Source organism: Gavia stellata, chromosome 3 (assembly GCF_030936135.1).
Source record: "Gavia stellata isolate bGavSte3 chromosome 3, bGavSte3.hap2, whole genome shotgun sequence".
NCBI lineage: Eukaryota > Metazoa > Chordata > Aves > Gaviiformes > Gaviidae > Gavia > Gavia stellata.
This window is the reverse complement of record NC_082596.1, coordinates 45,614,402-45,640,090: the sequence shown is the minus strand read 5'-3', so window position 1 is coordinate 45,640,090 and position 25,689 is coordinate 45,614,402. Positions and strand designations below refer to the sequence as shown.

Genomic DNA, 25,689 nt, shown 5'->3' with positions numbered 1-25,689 from the left:
ATTTTACATTCTCGTTATTTTAATGTCATAACATTTTATGTATGATATAAGAGGGAATTTTTCAGTGGTACTGAAAGCCTAGCTCCTTTTGTGATCCATTTATTTCATTTGTCTGTCCATGTCAATCATTTTCTATCTCATTCTGTTTAAAAAAAGACACCTAAATATTAGAATAAGGCTGCATGATGTCTTCTGACCAGAGCTTCCACTGACCTCAGTGTGAGTTCAGTGCATGGAACTCTTCATTTTTTCTTCTTCTTACTTAGTTTAAAAAGAGTAAAAACAACGTCAGAGCCTTTTTCAAAGTTATGGCTGAGTTATACACACCTGCTACTGGTGTCTAAGGGAAAACAATTTCCTAAGTTTGAGTGTTGAGCATGGAGCAGAAGTGACGGAACAGTTTGTCAGTGGAGAACATTATATAGAGCTATTTAAAGGTTGTCCTCGACCCTTCCACGTCTTTTAAAGCCTCCTGAGAGCAATTTAAACTTTTCTTCTGCCGGTTGCCTACTGTCAGTTCCACATTTGTGTTTTTTCTCTTCGTGCTATGGATGTAAGGTATCAGAACACATTATGAGGAGATCTTCCAATTCCTCTTTTAAACTCTTGTCTGAGAAAGAGCCCTCAGATTCAGCCAGGTCAACCTTGGCAGTTAAAATTCACAGCAAGACTTTTGTTTCCTTGATCTCCTCTCAAGCCAACTTTTTACAGAGAGTAGATTGAAATCTGACCTGAATGACGATAATGGAAGTTTTATTATTGACACTGATGAGTTGAAGATTTTAAATACTTTTTATATATGAAATTTCTTCTGAGATACATACGTGCATACATATATAGCTGTATCTATGCAAATAGGTGTAGGTATCTAATACTGGTAAATTACATGTGGGTAAGGCTACATTTTTGGGGTTTTTGTAAGCAAATCTCTTATACCAAAAATGCTCTACCAACATGACTTTTGTCCATTTATGAAGTGTGATAAAGAGAGCTATTTTCAATGCAACCTTCAGGGAAAAATTATTAAATACTGCAGGTGCTTACACATGCAGACCTTTTCACTGCTCAAACCTCTTATGTATAATGCCCCAAAAAGTAGCACAAATAGGTGCTACCACAAAGACACTGTTAAATTGTTAGAAAGTCACTTATGGTATATTGAAGAATCCTACAGAATTCCTGATCTCTAACCACAAACATAAAATACAAAAGTGGAGGAAGAAGTAAGTTACTAGAGGGAGTTTCATTCTTTGATCTCTCTTTTCCCTTATTCTTAACTTTAGCATCCTCATTTGAAAAGGAACATAAAACCATAAGTCAGTGCTGTGCTCACAGATCAGGAAAAGCCAACAAAAGGTTCAAGTTTGTATGTATTTCTGTGTCAAAATTTGTGTAACGTGGAACATCAGCTTTTATTTTATGTCCAAGTGAGGTGTCATTATTTAATACAAAGATGGAGAGTAAGAGCGCAGCTTCTCTGAAGCAATTTGAAAGGAGTTTCACAAATTTGTCAAGGGCAGAATAGCGCCTTATTATTGCAAAATCTGCCTTTGCTAGTTGCTACTGTAACCATCGTTCTCTTGTAGTCTGAGCACAGTAAATAAATACAGTGATCACTGGTAATAGTTTTGGGTATTTGTTGACGTATTTATGGTAACTGTATGTATCTGTCAGCTATTCTGTTTCAAAATACGGCTTCTAGCAATGCAAGTGCTAACTGAGAAAACTTTTTTCTTTGTTCCTTCCTTTGAAGACAAAGACAGGGATTTGTTTGCTGCAGGATGGTAACCAGGAGCCTTTCAAAGTGCGACTGCACTTAGCCAAAGATATTTTGATGATCCAGGAGCAGGATGTGATCTGTGTGTCTGGTGAGCCTTTCTATTCTGGTGTAAGTAGTTTTTATTTTTTCTTTAAGATGTACTTTACACAAAGCAAAAATACTCTGTGTGTGTGTGTGTGTGCATGCACACACATATGTATGCATTTACTGCCACAGTTTGATACCTCATTTTATACTGTTAACACTTAGTCTATTTTAATATATCATCTTTTGAGAGTAAATCTTAGCAATACTCAGCCAAGAAGCAGCAATAAGATAATGAATAAGTTATATGCATGACTACAGTATTGTTTCTCTGCACTCACCCTTGAATATTGGAGCCACTGAATGCAATAGGAATGACACAAGCAGTGATTTTTGCAGTGAATACAGATACCTCAATGTACTTACGTATCTGATAATTGTTTATGGAGTTGTAAGATGGTTGATGGGTAACTATTAAGGCAGAGCTTTGCTGGTAGAGGAATTATCTGCTATCTTCTGTTGCTTTGGTTGCTTCATATGGTAGCACAACACCAGACTTCATGCATGATGCCAGTCCACGCTGTGAGGGTCACTAGTTTTACCAGCACATGTTGTTAATAAAGATGGACTTCAGCTGGAACAGTGTAATAGTGTGACTTATGTATTACTATTTTTGTATGATGTGTCAGATTTCTTGTTTAAGCATCATATTGAATTTTGTGGATAAGAAACTGAGCTTTGTAGACAATTATTTGGAAGATCTCTAAAATGTTATATAGAATAATATTGTAGGTTTTGGAACTATTGTAATTCCAAGTTTTTATTTAATTCTAGAAGAAAGCTAAAAAAAAATAGAAACCATTTACTATTCATTTTTATAGATATTTTTATATATACTGTAATTATATTTTGCAGAGATTTATGGGAAACTATCATAATCATTCTACTTTCTCTTTGAGCTAAATAAAATTATCATAGGATTTCACATTTATCTTGTGAGGCATACTAGTGTAATACCTGTTTATGGAAATGTTATGTGACTGCTATTATGTCTGTCTGTTTTATTAATTAATTGCTGCTGTTGCCACATCCCTGTATCTCTAAATACAAGTATAATAAAAAGATACAAAGCAGAAACCAGAAATAAATTGGTAGAATGTTAGCAGTGCTAACAGTGTGGAAGATTAACGGAAAATGTATAGGAGAATCCATCTCACGATTATGAACATCTCAAGGTGAATGGTTCTGAGTTTTTCTCTGAAACAAGAGGAACACACTGCCTACACTGTCTCCATACATGCTGGGTTTATTTGCATGACAAATCTGACATTAGCTTTTGACAGTTTCATGCTGTACAATTAAAATTTACAGGTCGGTGTGCTTTATATGGAATATAGATGCTCATTTTACCAATCAGACTGTACTGTTCCTCAACATACAGGACATCTAGCAGCCCAGACAGAAAGAAATTATGAATTCAAGCTCAGGCTATTCAATTAGCAACACACACTGTGGCACCATTACTCCACCAACCCAATTCTGGCATTATTTATTAAAAGATTTTATCACTCAAAAATACGACTTTCGTTATTGTGCTCCAATATCTATTATTTCTGTTGCACTTGTTATTTAAATGTCTTAATGAAATGCATATTTAATTTTTTTCCATTTCACAGCAAGGCTTTCTCTTACAGTTTTGTCCTTTCTAGTTTTGCAATGGCACTGTAGAAAATAGTGGATGATTTCCTTCACCAGTTACACTCCCCCTATCTTATTTGAATATTGAATGCATAACTCATTAACTGATTGATATCAATGTGGTGATTAGGAGTTTCTTTTCTCTTGGAAGCGTCATTGTTAGGCTAGTGACTTTTGAGCACTTTACCCTGATTTCCTCTGGGATTAAGACTAGGTCTTGAGTCAGTAGGTTCATTCCAACTAAGAATGATTGGCATTTCACAGTTAACTGTCCTTTTGTCACAGGTCATTTAAATAATCTGGAATCATGTGTTTCGATTGTATAGCATGATCAGACAGCTCCCGCATGTTTCCTTTTTTTTGCATTTTTTTTTCCTGATTTTTATTCCTGATTTATTAGGTTTCTTTTTTGTTTGTTTGTTTGTTTTTCTTATCTTTTACTTTGATTGATTGATTCTGATTTGTTCTTTCTGTCATTCTAGATGACTGACCACATCTATTTTTCTTTTACATGCATTCTACAGAGCAAGAGCAAGTGTTTTCATTAGCAACTGGCATTGAATGCCTCACAGAATAAACTCTAAAGAATAAAATTAGAATTTGTAACTGAGGAACAATAGCATTGTTAAATTTTACAGACAGTAGTTGCAGTAAAAGTTATTTTTAATCTGTTTTAATGAATAATCTTCAAATAATTTTATTGTAAGGTTTTACTTAATCACTTCTGCACTGTTCAGGAACGAAAGGCTATTACTATGTTTCTAGTTCAGAACAGTATCGCTTCTGTTTGTTGAGTCTGAATCAATTTGCATGCTCCTCTGTGTAGGACAGACTTTAAACAGGCACTTAACGTTCCAATGGTATCCTGATCTGCATCCTGCGGAATAATCTAAATTAAATCAATGGCTCCTTAGGAATGAGGTGCTGCTAATGGGAGTACATGGGATAAGGACCTAGGTCTTAATTCAGAACACTTCCTTTTTGGTGGAAAGCAGTTCTATTTTCCCAAAACTAAAGAGGTGCAAAGGAATCTTGTTTCTTCCTTCATTGTATACAGTTTGGAGTAAGAAAATAAAATGTGTAAAAGATTATAAGCAGCATAAACAGTGTTAAACACAAAAAAGAAAGCATCTGTTTCTTTAGTAAGCTGAACAAAATGATAGTGTTAGTGAGGGTCCTGCAGCAATTGTACCTGTAGCAATTCCATAAAGCATCAAAGATCGTTCAAATAATCACGGATTATCTAAATTTGAGCATGGGTTGCATCAATAAACATTACAGAGATTTCTTTATGTGTGCAACAAGAAAGACTTTCTTTCCAAGAGACAAAAACATAGTGGGTTTTGCATTATGCTGCTAGTGGATATCTGATGTAGATTTGAGCTCCAGTGTGAATGACCAAAAGTGAGATTAGAACATTTTGTGAAACTCAAAGCCTAAAAGGCAGTGTCTTTACTAATCCAAATTAAATCCTTGCCTGGAGACAGGTTTTATAGTATGGGAAGTGTATGCCTGAGTTGGAGTAGCTTGTGTTCTGAAGATATCCGTGAGTCTCTCTGTGGAAAAATTGGAAGATAAGACCGGTGGCTGTTAGGTCAGGTACACTTTTTTCTCCCCTAAAGTACTGGACGCTCACAAAATATTTTTTTGTAATTGTGATATTGCCAACAGACAGCTTTCTTATGATTATAATCGTTATAAATCTCCATGACAGTTTATTGTGGTACAGAACAGTTAGGATTTTTACTTCTGATCTGAAAAAGAAATGCCCTGAAAACAGCTGAATTACACCATGTAGGAACTTCATCAGTACTGATGGCAGAAGTATAGAAGATCTTTATTTTATATTTCCTTTTAAACATATTCCTTGAATTATAGGAAATTATACTCACAAAAGTTTGCTATATGGTGTTCTAGATGACAATGTACAATAAGGCAGCTCCCAGTCTCTTTAGATGTATAGATCAATAGCCTGGACTAACAAGGATAGCCTAATACTGACCTTGCCGAAAATTATGATGGGAGGGGGATAGCCTAAGATATGGCATGTCTGATCTGAAATATGACTCTTCAGTAGATTTATTCCTAGGAAGTGTCAATCTTTGCAATTCCAGAATCAAAATTTTTATTTTAGAGTTAATCCTCACAATTTCTATCACCCTTCATGAACATCTGAAATTCAAGTAAAAGGATTATTGTTTTTTATCACGAAAAGTAGTTTATCTGTCTAGGGAACCGTGCTTTTTTTCTTCTTTAATAGATTTTATTTGTTAGCTAATCGTACTCAGAATCTCATGTGTGTGCATGTGAGATCCATAAACCAAGGATCTGACAATGTACCATCTGACAAGATGGATGGATGATTTGAGTCAGCTACTGTTTTTCTGAAAGACTGGAAATAAACTGTGAGCAGCTGGCAAATTGGTAAGTTCAACTACCAGGACGGTTTGCATTTTTACATAATTTTCTTAAAGGTTCTGTTAAAGAGTTGTAGATTTTCCAAAATACTGCCAACTCACCTACAGATGATTCTCATGTCTTCATTTCTTTTGAGTAATGTAATTCTATGCTGCTGTGTAGTTAATGCATTATTTAATTAAACATTAATAATGTCTTTTACCTTTTTTTTTTAATCAAGCATCTTTTTGGGAGATTGATGAGAAGATCATTCATAATTTCAATACTAATAAAAAGTGAATGCACATTTTTGTGAATTTATAGACCAACAGCTCTTGGAGTAGTATGGCATTTGTCCAAGGATTTAACTGAGGTTGATACAAATGTATCTGAATGTAACCTATGGACTGTAATTGGTTTTTTGACAGGAAAAAAACCTTCATCAATAAACACCTTTTCCAAGGTCAGAAAGTAACACTGACTTATATTGTTGAACTGTAGCCAGACCTGGTTTCTGGCATTATTAATCACACAATCATTCTTCTTTTTCTTGTAAAGATAAGAACATATTATATCTCACTTTTAAAGTTGTCCTTCTGCTATTGTGAAATCAACTGTGTTGAAAGATTTATAACTCTATACAAAGCCCATATGGTAATACAAAAAAATTAGTTGTGTTAGAGGTAGTTTTTCAGCTTATAAACTTTGCACAATAGCATGTTTTTCTTGATTTTTTTTTATTTAAATGATAAAGGTATTATTAATTTTTAGGTATAAGTTTAAATTCGGAACATATCACTTAACTGTGACGTGCCTGAACAGTCAGCTGAAGTTATTACATTTCCCTTGCTTGCACATTTTAGAGTTTTGGAGACTTCCTGAAAGTGAATTTTAAATCTGTTACATTGGATCATTCTCTTTAGAGAGTTTAAAATTTTATTTTCATATATTTTGGTGTAGGTAAAACTAGTTCAATTAACATTAGCAGTGTTAATGAGTAGAAAAATAAATGAAGAAAAAAGTGAAAAGCTTAAAATAGTAAACATATGGGTTTGATTTATTTTCTGTATTGTATTTATTTCTGTATTTATTTACTGTTTTGATTCTGATATGCGACTCACTAGTATGAACGGTGCCAAAGTGAAACTCCCTGTCCTGGAGAGAATTGCAAATATGTGAACAGATAGGTCACCTTTCAGGCACTTTCCATTCTTGTTGCCTTCACAAAGCTACCAGTAAGAATGGTGATTTTTTTTTTATCATTTTGGTATCTGTCAGCTATTCAGTGGAGTGAATCCATTTTTTTGAGAAGTCGTCAAATATCTATCAGATGCTGGTTACTTTTTTTTTTCCCTGCCAATCTGGACAGCTTTTAAGTGACAACCTAGAACTGACAGATGTAAATATGATTATTTAGGGACAACCTAAACCAGCTTTTTTTCTGCAGCTACTTAAAAATAAAAACCATAGCAATCTACTGAGGTTCAAACATAGGACTGCCATTTGTAAAGCCAAATTTGAAACAGCATAATAGCTTCTTCTCATTGGAAGACAGTTTTTCCCCCCAAAAAAAGAAGAATGTTACAAACCAGAAAACACTTGGAGAACCCAAAGCATTGATCAATGGCAGTGTATGATGTGAGGCAGTAGCTGGAAACTACAGCTATCACAGAACTACAGAGTGTTCGTTATCAAGCCTAGTGGGAATTCAGATCCATACTGACTTTGGGTTTGTGGGTTTTTTCTTCATTAAGAAATGCAGTACTTTCAAAATAAATCAATCCTAGGAGTAGGATTTTTATAAGTAGACATTTAGGTGAATGTTTCTGCTTTTAGGCATATGCTGTAGGACTGGAAACATTTTGAAGTAATAACAAGCAAAGGGACAAGTGCTTTTGCTCATTCCAGTCAGTGTTAACAGTCTACACAACACAGCTGTGTTTACAGTCCTCAGTCTCCAGCATGGCTGCAGAGGAAGGGGGATTTCCAATTGACCAGGTGTTCTGCCGCCATCCCTTACTGCCAACCTTCTCCAGTTGTGTGAGGAACTGAAATAAGGACACAAGCTTCAAATTTCACACAACGGAAATTGTTAGCAGATGAGCAAGTGTGCTGGCAAACCTTTTTAACACTATTAATTCAAACTCGAAATGTGGCTGACCTGTGTCCTGTGTCATTTACACTCAGGTTAAGTGTAAAGTTTGACTGCTCATGTCAATTAATCCAAAGAAATGCCAGTAAGAGAGAGCAAAGCACTACCAAAAAGAGGATATAAAATCTCCTGTCTTGAAAATGTATGAAATAATTCAATGAAAAAAAAAATTCTCATTACTTTCTCTTATTTCAAAATGTAGTGGGATTACTAACAGTTGATAAACTACATGAGAGCATGGCCTTGAAGATATTATGGCATCAAATGTTAACAGGCTGATCTATGAAGTTGCTGCCAATGTATTGATTATATCTTAATATTTCATTATTACATTTTAAAAATTATATTCTAACATTTTTCTCCTTTTTTTCCCTACATTTTTCCATATCACTGTGCTATTCTATATTCCTCTCCATGTCTGTTCCTCTTGTTCCACCTACTGTTTTGTTCTGCACCCATGCAGCTTTTTACCATGTTCTTCCATATGTATAGTACCTTGGTGTGTGTTCTATCCTCTGTGAAAAGAGAGGTCTTGTTTTCTGTCTGGACCTAGACAAATTAATTCTTCATACCTTTACTCTTGTAAGATGAATAACCAGACACACCAGTGTCCCAAACTGAAAATGTAATATTTATAACTTAAAAAGGTTGAGTAGTGGAATATTGAAGTTTCACACACTGTAACTTAGTTTTATGAAGAGTTTTGAAGTTTCTTCATCCTTTTGTTCAACTGTTATTTGACTATTTTAATAGAGACAGATTATTAGATCACATTAGATTACTGGTTTATATTATACAGAATAAATAATTTGGAAGTATTACTAATTAATCATTATTGTTAAGAATCAGTTAAGCAATTATAAACTTCGTTTTACATCACATACCAGTCGGTATGAAATATTTGAATCTTTACTGTGCCCTAATATTTAACTATTAAAAATAACATTAACTCTTGACTAAATGTAAATAGTTAATGATTACACAGGATTCTGTGTTTTCCTTTCCTGACTATTGACTGTTGCTGTGTGCTCACATGGTCATTCTTCACTTCTAATCTCATTTAAGATGACATCAGTGAGCTCAAGAAGATAATATGGATTTTAAGGAGAAATTTTAATACCTCTTTAATGAAAGCCTGAAAAACATCACTTCTGTTTCACTGCATAGCTCTGAGGAAGAATTTTTTTGGTAAAACTCTTAGCTCTCCTTTCCAGTCAATGAACCTATGTGTGGATGAGAAATTTTCTGAGTTAAAGGCATGCAAAATTCTGACAGCTTGGCAGCAGCTTTGAGGTTTTCAATAAAATAACTACTTTTGTTCTGTTCCAGGAAGCAGCTTCTAAAACACTGCTCTGAATCTTGCATTTAAGGATCCTAGGAGCTCTAACTTTCCTTCTGTTTGGTGTAATGTAGATAACAAATGTGATAATGGAATTACAAGCTTACAGGACATTTTGTGTAGTTTTGACATTGAACTAAGTAGCTTTTCACCAGAATCAAGTTTTATTTTGTAAACATGGAGATGAAGTTGCTTTTGGAATTTGCAAAACCATAGCAAATTCCATCATAGAATACTACCCTATGCAAATAGAGGGGAAAGCAAAACTAGGTAAAATATTAATAGACAAATCTACAGCTGACACAGATTTTTAGTTAGATTTCATTTTAAGCAGATAGTTGGAATCAAAGAAGCAGCACTATCTTTAACCTGGAACAGCACAAATGATCAATCAGGATACTTAGAACACTTCTTTACTGGTACAAAATGTGTTGCTTTCCAGAGTTGTCACCATATTTTATTAATGAATGGTTGTAAAGTATTTTAAGAACTTAAAGCTATTAGACCAGTGAAAAGCATTTTATTGTTGTTATTGTTCATTTGAAATGCTAATTAAAGGCATCAGAACAAAATAATTTGCTTCAGTTTGCTGGTTGAACTTCTTTATATTATTAATCATTATGTTAAAAATATTATTTTACATTAAAATTTAGTGCTTTGCAGACAAGATTTATTCAGTTCACCTTCGTTGAAGATGGCACTGAAAATGAAGCTTGGTTTGGGTTTTTTGCAAGTCATATACAAATAGTCACATGCAAGTCACAAAGAAAAACTTACTCAGATAAAAGAGTTTTCTGGCAAAACATTTCAAAGCTGGTATCTACCATCAAAATACTTATTCAAGTTAATTTGCAACTCCAAATGGAGGGACTCATCTTTCCAAAGTTAAATTTGACATCCTGACTCTATCCTCAATGGAGGACATAGATGATGAAGATGATTATCACCTAATTTGGGCACCTGCTTTGACTCACCTGGATTGAATGTATTTATTTTTCTTTACTGATTACAGGAGAAAACTTGCCTTGACCAATGGCTTGGTTTTAGATGGATTAACTCTGATTGGATGAGTCCTATCATTTTTGTTCTAAACTTCCAGGTAAAAAAAGAGGAACTGATCAGAGCTGGGGTCTGATCCTGAGCCAAAATTCTGGTGTATGAAATGTGTGATGCTTCTGACAGTTCTGGGAAAGCTGTTTCACTATATTGTTTATATGAGGTTTGCAATCGCAGACTAGGGATTATTGATGGTTTGCTAATGAAATATATAACTCATATGTAATTCTGATTTGTATTTTTGAAAATCATTGTTTGTATGTTTGTAATTGTTAGCTACCATGCTGTGAAGAATAAGTAAGTCTTTCCACTTAAGATACACCAAAGTAATATTTCTTCATTATAAAACTGAGAAGTGTGTTGAATTAGCCTAGGTTAAATACAATGCAATTCCTTCATTACACATAACACATCACTTGAGTGGATCTAGTTTGCAGTATGTTCTTAAAATTCAATTTGGTTTAGTAACAGTCCAGACCTGAAATATTTAATATCTACTCTCAGTGGAGATAGAAAAGAACCTAGAAAAATTATCAGACAAAACCCTCTGATAAATTATGTTGTGCTGAAAAATTACAGTTGCTTGAAATTTTTCTGTTCTCTTTGCTTACTTTTACATGATTTTGCCTGTTTAGTAATCTGCTATGCTAGCAAAGTATTTCTGAAGCACACATTTCTTTCTCTTGAAAAGTAATGCTGGACTCTGTTGTAAAATGATTCTAATATCCTGTCAGACAGCACTGGTAAACTCATAAAAGACCTCAAATCCAGTGTTTTCAGGGCTGGCTTGACTCTGTCTTGGCTTGAGTGAAAACCAGAAAGAGTATTTTTTTGACTCTTTTATATGGGTACTTGTGTGTGTGTTGTGCTAAGAAAGACAACAAGGATAGAAATATTCTGCAGGACAGCTTTCTGTTAGGCTTTTTAAAAGCATAGCTCCTGCTTAGAATATATTCAGGTGCCACTGTTTGTTTAAACTTTACAGTGACTACTGCGATATCATGAACTACAAATTTTGATGAAGATTTATGTTTTTCACTGATCATACTACTTTATTGGAAATTTACTTGTAAAGTGTGATATTCTTTATTCCATTCATGGTTAGTGTGATGCTATCAAGCTAGTTTATCTTTATTAAAAGGTTGCTATTTTTCAACATCATCTTAGGTAACACAGGTGTCTTCTATTTGATTTGAGCATGTATAACAAAAATACTAGAATGTATTGACTAGAGTGTACAAGTCAAGCTTCTGTTCTTAACTAGATGTTCAATACAAGCTGGGGCTGGAAATGAGGTGGAGTTAAGAGGAAAAATACAGCTACAAGTGGAGCTGCAGCTGAGTGTTTCACATTTTTTTGTGTAAACTCAGCTTAGACCACACATCAGACTGTAGCCTGGTTTATCCTGAATATTTATTTTGACTGCAGTGTTACCTGTGGCTGAAACTTTCTGGCAGACAAAAAGTTTTCTAAGTACAGTTTGTGGCCTGAAGTGAAATAATTTTGTGGACTGAACCCAGTTTCTGGGAACTTCATTATGAAGGTGTGAGTTGAGAGCCAAGAAGGCACTTCTGGTCCCTCTGAACAGCACAGAAGCACATGGATGGAAAAGGATAGCCATATATTCCTCCATTGCCATGTTACACATTCATTTGTGAGTTACAAATATAAGAGCATTTTTTTGTCACGCATTTCAAATGTTAAAAAAAAAAAAAAAGAAGCATTTGGCTATTTAACAGCAGATTTATATACCTCCTCCTTAGTTTAACCATTTACAAGCATTAGCCTAAATAAATAAATGGAAAGTCTCATTTTAGGCAATCCATTTTGTCTTGCCATCCAGAACATTGGACTAGTTTATGCTTGCTCTTTCTGCAGTTACACAATTCATATTTGTCACAAATATGAAAAAGAAAGAAGGCAACTGGATTTTCCCCAAAATTCAGCAGTATCAGTTTTCCAAAACTCTTATGTGGTGTCCCTACATCCTTTCTTTTCCTTTCTGTATATGAAGTAAGGAGGAAAAAATAGCTCTGTAGATATTTCATCCTCTCTGTCACTGGTATGTTTCTCATGAGAGACTTATTCAAATCTGGCAGACACTGGCAATCTATGCTGAATGTGCTGAAATATAAGAACATATATAGATAAAATATATATGCAGACTTATGCTATGCAATATATATAATGAAATGAGTATAAAATCTAGACCACATGTAGAGGGCATTAAAAAATCTATACAGTCAATATATTTGCGTCTGGACATATGGTATATCTGCTGCTAAGATTTTTTATCACTAACCAAATTGATTCTATATGATCTTTGGAAATAAAGTCAACAAGACAGACTAGAAAAAAAAAAGTCTTTTTTGTAAATGTTCATATCTAAGACAGATACTAGCCTACAGTTTTTACAAAACAAATTTTAGGACAAGCAATAAAAGGAAAAAAATGGGCTGCTTGAAATAATTCTGTCTGTAACAACACCCTTTAACTCACTGGTTATGATTTTTAAACTGTAGCTCTGAGGTCATCAGTAGCTGTGTTTGTATTAGTTTTTTAATTTGGATCAGGACTGTGCTTTGAAATGAACTTTGGGATCATATGCACTTATCATGCTTTGCTTCGCGTCACTGAGTGGTCTTGGAGTACGCAAGCTATATTCCTTTTGGATGAAACTAAATTGGAAAATGTGCTACAGGCGTGCGGTTTATATACTTCAGCATGTAGTGCTCAATTTGCATGTGGCACCGATTTAGGACTAGTTGAGGTTATGACATCTGAAATGCATGTGTTGTGCACTAACCGTTAAACTCTACAGTTCTGTTCTTACTGCATTGCAGTACTTGCTAGTATGGTATAAATTGAACAAATGAATTTTTGTCTCAGACATGACCTCTACTTTTCTTTCAGACTTTGTCTTTTTCCTCTGCGGCATAGGTTTCATGGGATTTTCACGCTCAGGAACTCACAAGTTTATTAAAACAAGAAAAATCAATGTAGGATGGAAGCATAGAAACAACTTACTGAAGTGTGAATATAGATGTTATGGCAGAAAACATTAAATCTAACAAAACTTGATTTATTTTTTTTTCCAGGAAAGAACAGTAACAATTAGAAGACAGACTGTAGGAGGATTTGGATTAAGTATAAAGGTAGGATGATTTTTTGGTCTATTATGCCATGGTACACAAAATTTGTCTTTGTATATATTTAATGTTACATTTAATGAGGACAAACTGTATTTTAGAGGACTAGAAACAAGAGAGCAAACATATTCTAGAACGTTAGATACCATCACAGTAGGCAACCAGCAACTACACTGCCCTGTGGAATGGAAGGCAATGGAAAGATCATTGCCTTAAGATTCAAGCTAAGCAACTCTGTAATAAGATTTGATATGAGAGTTGAAAAGTGTTTGCAACTGCCCAGACTGTACTTACTTTTGTTCAACAGCACTCTAATTTAAGTGGTTATTAATGAATGCTAAATTACAATGGCAGGCACATGGAACAGCCAGTAAGTTCATCGTCAGTTCTCCTACAGAGAATATCACATTAATTCACTGCAATTCATTAGTATGACAGAAAGTGTTATTGCCTTCTTGTACTGTTTATTTTGCTGTAGATCAAGCAAAGGCAGCAATTTATCATGTTACCATACTTTTGCTTTCTTCGGCAAGATTTAAGAAAATATGTGAGTGTAGGTGATCCTTTCTGAGGGAGGGAGGGATGAGGAGCCAGAGGAAGGGTTAATAATTTTTGTCATCATAAGCTATCGTTTGGAAAGCTTTACCTTAGCTTTGAATCTCAGTGTAGACAACACCACATTTATTTTCTCTTCTAAACACAGCAGTCCTCAGTCTCAAGACAGCAATGGAAAAAGTGAAGTGTACTTCACATAAATGCAGAGAGGCTTAAATTATGCATATAAACTGAAAGTATAGACTTTCCTGTGAACATCTGCTAGTACTGACCTTATAAGAAGTGACTCAGAAGATGGATTAATGTGCATTTGTGTTGTCATTGATAAGAATATTGCTGAATAAAAATACTAGTTCTTAAAATATGTCTTGGTACACTTGCTGTTATCTTGTTGACCCACTAAAGACCTCTATTCAAGGAAAACTAATTGCTATTTTGTGGCCAAAGTTTCTCATGAGTTTAGTCAACAGCACACAAGTTACTTTCCTCCAATATCATTATAGGTTACAATTCACTGAATAACGATGAAGTAATGCATGTCAGTGTAAAATCAAGTATATGGGTGAATGAGGTTTTATTTAGCTGGTGCTAAGAAATAACTGGTTACAGTAAGGACTTTAAGGACAAATCTCATCAAGAGTCACTAAATTTGTATTTTTATTTATACATTACAATGTGTTATCTTTTAAAATTAGAATTGCTGACAAGTTCAAGATCATATTATTTAAGTATCAGGTACATTGTATAAAATAAAATATCATTGAGAAATATAAATTAAATAGTAAATGTGCAATGGTCTTTCTTAAATTACTGGAGCAAGATATTCCTAAATTTTTGGAGCAAGATATTCATTGTTCTGAAGAAAAATCTTGGAAGTTGCAAAAGTGTTTAAAAGTGCCAAAACAAATTGGGAATTCAGCCTAGAAGGGAATTTATCTTTTTTTTAATAAGATCCTGTTTCAATAGGAAAAAAAAAAAAAAAAAAAACCACAACTATATCATGTGTGTTAGAAGTAACTGCAATAGAATTTACAAATAAAGGCTTTAAATTAATTTATTTTATTTAAACAAATTTTCTATGTTTATTTTATTGCATAGATAATTTGATCAAAATTAATATAAGTAGTGGAAAGGTGAAGCTACATAAATTCAGGCTTGAATAGATTATTTCCTTCTAATTTTTGGAATAGCTAACTATCAGGTGATGGAATCCCTTCAATAGATGTCATTAATTAGAAAGGAAATCTCTTTTAACAACAGAAACTCAAACTTATTCGGATGGTGTAGGTTAGATAATGAAAATGGCAAGTAGAATTCTATGGTCTGGGATATTCTGTCGTTGTGTATCAAGCAGTATGATTTATTTTTTTAAATCAATGAACATGGGACCTCTTTTGCTAGATCCTTTTATTAGTAATCCTACATTCTCAAAAAGAAAGACTGACAAGCAATTGGATAACCAATGCAATCTAAAAAAATAATTAATCAATATAATCTGCTATTACCATTTTAAGCTAGTAGTAAGAAATAACTTAGAACTGGAACTTAAATTAATGTTTTTTGTAGTTTGGTAGGCAAACATTATGAATACTCACTGAAACTGACCTTTTAGGTATGCCGTAAAGTGTCAATGCCAGTTCCAATTATTCTGAAAACTGCCAGTTTTCTGTTTTAAAAGGTACTATTCAATCATGGTATGCTTCTTCTTGCAGATGAATAAGTTTGTTAATTTGTTTTGTTTTGGAAAATTCCTAAACTTTAATAAAGGACTTATTATTAATTTTAAATAGAAAAGCAATGATTTTGTAATAGTGCCTACAAGTCACCCTGTAGGACTGAGGCCTTTCCTCCTTGTTTCAGTAACTCTATCTCCCATAACCCCACCTATGACAGTATCACAGAATCACTACGGTTGGAAAAGACCTGTAAGATCATCAAGTCCAACCATCAACCAACACCACCATGCCCATTAAACCATGTCCCACAATGCCTCATCTACACGTTCCTTGAACACCTCCAGTGATGCTGACTCCACCACTTCCCTGGGCAGCTTATTCCAGTGTTTCACAGTAGTTGCTGTTGTCTTGCTACTCTTAGACTATTTAAAGATGGAGTTTATCTGAGGGCTTATTTTCTGGCAGTGGTGTATATCAGAGGATGCAGTTTATCTGAGGTATCTGTTATAGCAGTACAGTGATTAATAAACCTCACTTTAAAATATTTGCTTGTGCTTTGACATGAATTTGTCTAGCTTTGGCATTCAGCTCTAGGGCTCGTGCCTTTTTTCTGCTAACTTAAACACCCATTTGATATCAGAAATTTCTCATGGTCAGTTCACCTTTTAACTTTCTCTTGAGTAAATTTTCAAAAAGTGTCTTATCCCGCCTTAAATACTCTGGTTGCTTGGATTTTTTTTTTTCCCCCTGAAGAGCAGAAGGTCAAAATGTTAATAATTCCAAAATGAAACTGTCTAGTTATCTTTTGCTGACTTGTCTATGAGGAGAACTGTCGTCTTTTGTGCTATAACCTGGGTGCCCCAACTATACTTGTAAAAATCAGAGATTCAGCTAACTGCTTAAAAAAACCTGCTTGTGAGATTGAATTTTACATGAGATCCGAATTTAAGCCCTTTAAAAAATTGCTTATAATCCACTCTTTGAAGATCTGAAAGAACAAAAAAACCACCCTGTTTTCTGTTTTGCTGTACTTCATTTTACTGAAATTAGTGGTAAAAGTGTGATTGAATTTGAAGCAGAACTGATCTGTTTTACACTCTTCAGAAGCAATTATTTTCTAATTTCTGAAGCCCCTTTAGAACCCTCAGTAATACACCTCTGTGTGTGAAGTAATAGCCATAGAGTTAGATATAGAAACTGATAAGTGTAGTGTAGTATTTCAGTCATTTATCACATCTCTGGCAAGTTGGAGATGCAGAGATTTGACACAAGAGGCTGCTAAGTGTATGACTTCTGAAAGAACATCATGTTTCTCAATAATTGGAGTGTAGTGTTCTTGTGGAAATAGGCAATAAAATTGATATTTCATTAAATAAATTATGGTTTGCAGTTACAGTCTGACTCCTGACTACCAGGATTCTGTACAGTGCCATTTTCCTGCCTCTGTTTTGATCATTCTTTTTAAATGATAAACAGCTTTGCAGATCTGCTGAGATTCCATTTGACTTTTCAAAGTTTGACTTTTCAAAGTTTGACTCTTCAAAGTTTGGCTCGATCAAATAATTTCTAAAGCAAACATGTGCACCTGTCCTGCTCACACTTACGTACGTACTTAGATGATTCTCTTCCTCTTCATTCGTTCTGTGATATTTTTTTATTAACACATTTTCTCTGTGTTTCAGATTGAAACAAAAAATAAAAAGGCTAAGAAGCTTTAATTAATAGATGAATCATCTAGCATTTAGTTTAAAAAATTATCTTTTCATCTTTAAAGACTTGTGAACTTGCAGATGTTGGTGCTGATTGCATTTTGGAAGTGGCATTTTGGTTCCAGCTATGCTATTCTATCAAAAAGAAAGGTTTAAAAGTGCCAACTAACATTAGCACATTATTGTCCATATTGTTTAATTACTAGCATGATTCCTGGCGCAGTTTTGGCTTACACCAACTAGTATTCTCTAAGACAGTCCGGGAACACAGTTCAGAGCTTTACATGGACTGCTTCCAATAGGCAACATGTATAAAGTCACCCTCTTTCAGTTGGGAAGATGGTTGATCCTCATAGACATGAGCCATATTGTGCTACTAGACCTTAAAGCTAAAACAAACAAGCCAGTCTTCATTAGTGGAATAAATGTTGCCTTTTAGTATGAAATGAAAATGTCCCATACATTGTCTTAACTCAGCATGCTAAAGTCCAAGAATTGGTCTAATTTTTTATAGACTCTCTCTGCTTAGAAAAACAAAATAGTCGTTTTCTTATTACACTTGGAGCCAAACACAAAAACAGCATTTGTCAATAAAAGTTACTAGTTTCAGTTGCCCTATTTTTCACATGACTAAAAGTTTGGGAAAAAAAAGTCGTACATAAAAACTGGGATAAGAAAAAAATCTTTAGAACTGTATCAAGCAACACTTTGAAAGGGGGTGTGGGTGACCTCCAACCAGTAATGGCTAACATCCAGGACAGTGAGCTTCAAACAGCTGCCAGTGATTAGAGCTTTCTCTGCCTCTTCTAGCAGGACCACCTCCGCAGGTGAGCAGCTACCTTTATTCCAGGGTCATCTTGCCTGCTTAAGGAAAAATGACAAAGAAAATTTGCAATACAAGAATCGGTGTTAGAGTCTGGTAGAGGTCTGAGCCATTAAGACTTCAACACCATTACTTGACATATTTTTGTTCCCTCCTCTGGTCTGAGGTTATAACTACATGTCCACACTAGAGGGAGGGAAAACTTAAAACAATGCAAAAATGGCCTCTGTTCCCAGAAGTTTCTTCAGTAGAGTGTCTCCTGAGCCTATAAAATCAGAATTTAGACACACATACACTTTTTCTTCTGTAGGACAGAGAATCGATTATGGAGGATGCAGGATGCAAGGCTGCAGTGTCAATCTGAAGTAGTATTCAACAAGATGTTGCAGAATATATACAGCTTTTTTAGCTTGCTGCAAATTGCTAACGATGACTGAGTATAGACAGGTGGGCAACTATTTTCTCTTTCCCATTTTGAGTTTTTGTTTCTTAGAAGAGCAGGCAACACCTCCTATGACTAATTTAAAAGGAATCCTTCATACTGGCCAGACTGGGATGCAGTGAGAGGAGATCATTTTCTTCAGCAGGACATTACTGAGTGCTTCTTCAAATCAGCAGTGTGAATGGATTTCAGTAGATACAGTGAGTGAGAGAGGCATTGCAGGCTGGTCTAGGAATAACAGTAATTTGCCTCTTTACTGGAGAGCTGAGTCTAAGGAGGGAGGGAGACCATTTTGCTGAGAAAAAAGGACCTATGTTAGCTATGCTGAGCTTTAAACCCTACACTCCTTCACTGAGCTTCAAATGTCCTGGATAGTGCAATCACTGTGTAACATTGGAGGCTTAGGAAGGAAACTGACACAATTATTTTTCTGTTTGTTTGAAAAATTTGGAAGAAATTAAATGTGCATGTAACTAAGGAAAAATCTGGAGGGTGTAGATTAAGTTTTATAAATTTAGTGAGCTTGAACTGATTATCTTAAGTGAAGCCAACTTTTACTGTTGCTGTTCCTCTGGTGAAAACCATTGAAAGATACTCAACCAGTTGTAATGCTACAATTTATTTAGTCTGAATACATCTCTACGCCCGACTGAAATGTCGGTAGCCTCATGGTCTTTGAGAAGTGAATACTCAGCCCATGCTACAAATACCAATATGTTCTGTGCTTGTCAACGCTCATCTCGTGCAATGCCAATAGAACTTTTCTTGTAGACATATAATTGTTGTAATACTACTGAGATCCCTATTAAGTCAGTGTTTTTAGGACCATTTGCATTGATAGCCACTAGCAGAAGGAACTTTCATCCTATTTAAAATTCTATGGTTTCACGGGAAATTCATCTTTATTCAATGACAGAAATAGCTGTTGAGTGCAGGAGTCTGTTCAGTTTCAAACAACTGGTTATTGGATGAAGAAGGGATATGTACTGTTCCTTAGACCATCAAAATACCCATGTCAGTCCTTTCCACACCTCGACACTGGATGCCTAAGAAAGCCATTGTTTCCAAAGAAAAATCTGGCTACTGAAGAGAAGAGTAAGCAAACTCTTAACCAGGATTGCTAGGCAAAATAATAGTGTGGCAGACTGCTGTTTCTGATGAACTGAATTTGTACAGATTACATTCAGGCTTACACTTTGATGCTCTCTACAGAGGAAAAAATATTTGTGTCTTTGTGTATATTTGCCTTTCTCTTCCTTTGAGTTTCCTTTTTATTTAAGCTTTCTTTTTAATACTTTATTCTTAAGCACCATGTATGTTTCCAGTCCCAACAGGATAAACTGAATGAAGCAACAGCATTGAATTGCTGTCGAACTGTTGAATTACCGTCCAGCTTTCCTTTATTTCCCCCTATTTGTTGAACACCTACTGTTCCATTTCTTAATGTTTCTTCTTCTGTTCCTTGTTACTTATCCCACTATTTTGCTTAGTCTTTGTGCTTGTGTGATAGAGATGGAAACAAATAAAGGCTGCTTTTGAGATGAAAAGTCCAAACTTGCTTTTCTTGGGCTTTTGTTTACCTGTTTCTTACCAGCATGAAAACTAAGTGGTCACAGTGTAGCTGCCATTGTAGTGTGATGGCCATTTTGCTTTTGCAGGACATGATTTCATACATTAAGCTCTCCAGAATTCACAGAAACGGATGTCCTTTTTCTTCAAGTCTTGTAGAGTTTTGAACAACATTTAATTCACTTCCTGAGCTGGTGATGGCAACTGACAGCTTTTTAGGAGAGGCAATAAGGAACTAATCCCAATCAAATATTTATTTAAAAAAAAAAAAAAAAAAAGGAAAAGCAGAATCAGAGTTATTTTCTCAGTCTCTCTGAAAACTGCATTTAGAGAAAAGGTAAAATATAATTTTAAGCAAAAAGATATTTCCAGTGACTGACGAGATTGCCATTTATTCTGTTTTCAGGGTGGAGCAGAACATAATATTCCAGTGGTCATTTCTAAGATTTCCAAAGAACAAAGAGGTGGGTGTCAGATTAGTACACTGTGATTTGGCATGCTGCTTAAAGCAAGATGCATTAAGTCTTGAGATTCTTCAGGAATTGTTAAACAAACGCTATTGGTGTACCATTTCTCTCTTCATGTCATTATGATCTCTCTCTTCCTCAGAACTGTTCTCTGAAAAAGTACAGAATTTGTATTTGGAATAGTTTGTAAACAGTCTTCAACACGATGTTTTTTAAAAAAGTTCTTGTAAAGCATTATTTTTAAGGAGAGAAATAGGAAGGTATTTAGAGAATGAAAATTTTTAACAAATTTAACAAACGTTAATGATTTTGTTGTTTTTATTTTCAAATAGTTATTGCCAGGAAGCTGTAGCAGATCGAATGTTTGGCCATTAAGCATGGTAACACAAGAAGAGAATGTATGTCTTTTTATACTGGTTAGTAGGGTAGTACTCAGACAGCAGTGGGTAATGACAGAACCTTGATAATACCCCTGTGTTATTTCATCATTAGATGCTGTGCTGTGTAAGCCTTTGCAGCAACTCATACATAGAAAAACTGGTACTGCACAAGGTCTGAACCATACTTATTTTTAATACAAGCAGAGCTGGTACTGAATCTCTGTATTGTTTTTAACTGGCAAAGTTCTGAAATTATTGGAATGATATAGTATGTGCTAGGAAGAAGAATAGTGGTTAAGCAGCTCATGATGTGCGCAATGATGAGAGATGAAGGTTGTGAATCAGTACTAGTATGGTGTACTTAATCTCTCTGTTATATTTGTGTATATTTGTGTACATTTGTGCAAGGTCAGAAATGTAAACTTGGAAGCATTTCCCTCCATCTGTAATGCAATAATTCTAGGATGCTGCTTCTGCACAATTAAAATGTGCCAGCGTAAAAAACCACTCATATTCACCCACACAGATAAAGAGGAAACAGTTTATTAGAACTGAAATCCAACCCTGAAAGGTGGATGTGAAAGTTGTTTGTAGGGAGGCTATAGAGTGGCATGGAGTGAGTCCCTAAAGAAGGCAATGAGGTTAACCTTAAGAATTTATACTTGTGACGCCGTGCTTTTCAGTATACATATAAGTATGTAATACATAATAATGTGGCATATATAACTTACACTAGCTGTTAAAATGCTATTAAGCGCTGCAAGAAAAATAAAAAAGATAGACTCAAGTTTAATTGAGCACACAAAAGTGCACACTGTTTTCTTTTATTTTTGTCGTTATTTTTTTTCTGCAGTATCTGATGCATTATTTCTAACCTTAATACCTAGCTGAGACATAATCTCAATTACTGCTTTCAATAAAAATACTGGTGATTTTTAGAGAGCTAGTTTTGAGGGACATCTCTTGTGTAGGAGACTACTGTCTTGTGGTGTAGAAAGTGTCATGCCATGTATCTTTACTAGAGATCTTTGATACAGAAAATGTTGTTTGACTCAGAGCCTGTACCTTAAATCTCTGCAGGCTTGGTTCTGCCCCCCTCCCAATTGACTCCAGCTCTTTCTTTGGACCTCTAAACAAGAATGTGACATTTGATGGGATTCCTAAGACCAGTGATGCACATAATGTGCTTAGGCTAGCACATTAGGTCATATATGAAGTGTTAGTACATGCAAACCCAGTGTCTGAAGAAGAATATTGACATATGCATTTATTTAAGAAAAAAGAAAAAAGTAAATCAGAGTGTATATCCTCCAATAATTTACGCATCTTTTGTTACATCCAGCTACTAAGACCAGTCCTTCAAACATGTACTTGAGTATCATAATTTATGTCAATACTGATTCCAGTTTTACAACTTAATTACATAAGTGAAGTTTCTGGATCAAGTCCAATTCTAGTCTTTTCTAGACAGTGTCTTCTGTGATGTTTTGCAATATTATAAATAAATAATCCCCTATAATCTATTAACATTCCTTAGTTCTCATGTTAGAGGTTATTTATGTCTTTATAGACACTTAAATAATCTTTGTTGTATTTCTTGTGTATTTATAAAGTATATTTGCATTAGATAGCTCTGTAACACAACATATGCAACTTTAGAATTAGATTTTGTAAATTCCGCTGTGACTTATAGGGTATATCTTTGTTTTTAAAATCAAATTCAGTTTGGCTGGTGATTTTGTACAATGTAGTGGTTGTCTAGCTCTTCAGCGTATAAAGTGTTATCCAACATAAATACTCCACTGAGTTTATCAAAGATGCAGCATCTAAAGTATCTTTGGTAAAAGCTTACAAGTTAAATTTGTCATTCCTAAGTAGCTCTGGAGTCTCCGTGTTGCTTTTTCCTCAGACTTTGTAAGAAATGATCTCTCACAGGCAAATAGGAGCTAGTCCTGCAGTCATTTTCTATTCAGAAAAGTATGCCATACCTCACTATAGTGTCCTGAAAGGTTCTAGTGACTGATGGAAGATGTTTCACAGTCTTGTACTTGGGCTGGGTAGACTCTTTCATTGTAACACTGATATGCCAATATTCTGAGATTAAAAAAAATTTCAAAATTATTTATTTGGAAGTGTACGTTGGGTTTTTATTAGGTTTTGTTTAAATTTTTTAAAGATTATGTAAAAACATTAAATTAAATAGGAATACATGTACACAAAAAGTAGAATGTTTTGAACAAAATGAGTAAAAAGTATGCTTTGTGTTTTCAGCGGAACTTTCAGGTTTGCTCTTTATAGGAGATGCAATTCTACAGGTGAGTAAAATTGCAAGTACTTTTGTTTATATTCTTCTAGAAAAGTTAAATGCAATCTATACTTATGAAATGTAGAGTAAGTCTTCTCTTTATCTTTTTAATAACAGATTAATGGAATTAATGTGAGAAAATGCAGGCATGAAGAAGTGGTGAGCTTTCCTGTTTTTTAGTCTACTTTTTGTCTTTTGTAGTTATTGAGATGATAGTGTACACTAATAGAATGCACTGGTTTCAGTTGTATTATTGTTACTCCTAAACAAATACCACTATACCTTCCAGCATGGCAAACAATTAAGATCTTAGTGCAATCTCTTCTTCATCAGTTTGTTGTAATTGCTGTTCTCAGATAGGCTTTTCTATAGTCAAGGTGATTATTTTATTATGCAGATTTTAGCTGTACATATTCCAACATTTCTTCTGGCTTATAGCTATCAAATTTCAACAGTGCTATACCTTTCTGGCTGTGTGAGATCATTTTAACTTCAAAAGCGGTAATTTGCACTATGTTGGAGACTTGCTGTTTGGTTGGTTTTAATCCTATTTAAAAATTGAAACAAAACTATTCGTCTGCCTTTCATTCTCTGGATGATACTTAGGAGGGTGCTCTCCTCCATCAGTTAAGCTGTTATCAGTACGGGTTTAAAACAACAGTGTATTAAGGAGATTCCTCCTAGAGAAGCTGCGTGTATTTGAAAGCTCTGTAGTAGGCTGATTCCCTTGGTAAGTCAGCTTTGCTAAAAGTATCATGTAGTTTTGTTATATTTGACTTTTTGACTCTTCTTAAGTACTTTCAGAAGTAGGAAACCCTATATTTGAGGAAAGAATGCCAGAAATGAGAAGATTACCAAAGAAGTTATCTTTAAATCCTGTGTAGCTCCACAGAATTTATACCTGTATTTTAAAATAATGTAGTAATGTTATATTTGAAAGTTTACTTTTCTAAAACTTACTTTGCCAATGCAAAGATGCTCTATATTTCACACAGCATTTTGTTATATGACAGATCATTGAATGTGTGCCATTCAGGTATAGAAAGCAAGAGTCAATAAAGATGAAGTTCTGATGAACAAGTTAGTGCAGGCTGAAAGATTACAACCCTGCACTATTCCTCCTCTCTGAGTGCTTCTGTGCATTGGTTTTGTGTTGGAAATTTGTGCTGCAAATCATGATTCATTCTTCAGAGCCTTCGTCATACCACCTTCTGTATACACAGGCTAACAGTCGTATTTATAGTACTTTTAAGCTTTGGCTGTGCAACAGTGATCAGATTTTAATCTTTTATAAGCTTACCACAGTTATTTGATTTAATATGCAATAATGTGGTAAATCTCTCAATGGGATTTAAATAGGCTGTTGTAATTTCAAGACATGAGAAAAAGACATTACTAGAAGTATAGACTTGCACACTCAAAGACATATTGAAAACTGGTAAGAACACCAGGATTTTTTTTCTTTTTTCTGACACAATCTCTTAACCATTACAATTATACATAAATCTGTTGGCTATTTATGATCAGGTTTAAACACTTTCACGGAAAAAAAAGATTTTGGAAAAGCCAAAAGGTGCAGGTTGACATAGAGTAGCAAGTGTCATCATGTTAAATTTTGCTTTATACCTTGTTTGTCCAACATAACCTGCTTCTCAAACTCCTTATAGATAATTCTCTGTGAATAAAAAAAAAGTGTCTTACCAGTTTTGAATGTGCATTTGTGTATGTGCAAGTGTTTTAGGAGTTTAAGAAGCAGATAAATTTTAAATTAAATCTTTATTCTAACTAAGAATAATTCTTAAGAATTAATAGTAAATATTGAGCAATATTTAAATAAGATAAACTGTCCATATGACATTTTATAAGCTAAAATATGCAGAGGAGTTATAAATATAAAATATAAAATAAGTACAAAAAACCAAAATAAATGAACTCTGATAATCTATTGTTTTCAGAAACATTTGCTGTCATATATATATTTGTGGAGAAAATTTGTTGTAAAGCCTGCTATAGTATTGATAGATATGGTTATGCATTGTGCAGTCTGTGGGTTTAAGCATAGCCCTGAGTAAAGGGCAAGGTCATCAACTGGTCTGCCAGCAGGAGTTATGGGTGAGATTTTGTCTGCAGCATGCCTTTTGCAGTTTGAGTTGTTCTAGCACTTCTCT

The 25,689-nt window shown here is 34.5% G+C and overlaps 1 protein-coding gene across 1 annotated transcript in view; it reads left to right on the top strand.

Annotated features, from left to right (window-relative positions):
* Nucleotides 1–547: 547 nt before the first annotated feature.
* Nucleotides 548–25,689, top strand: part of SNTG1 (syntrophin gamma 1) — a 159,484-nt gene continuing 134,342 nt past the window's right edge. The window contains 6 exon segments of the mRNA XM_059815621.1: nt 548–553; nt 1,754–1,888; nt 13,545–13,601; nt 20,776–20,833; nt 23,488–23,531; nt 23,639–23,680. Coding sequence (XP_059671604.1) covers nt 548–553; nt 1,754–1,888; nt 13,545–13,601; nt 20,776–20,833; nt 23,488–23,531; nt 23,639–23,680 — 342 coding nt within the window.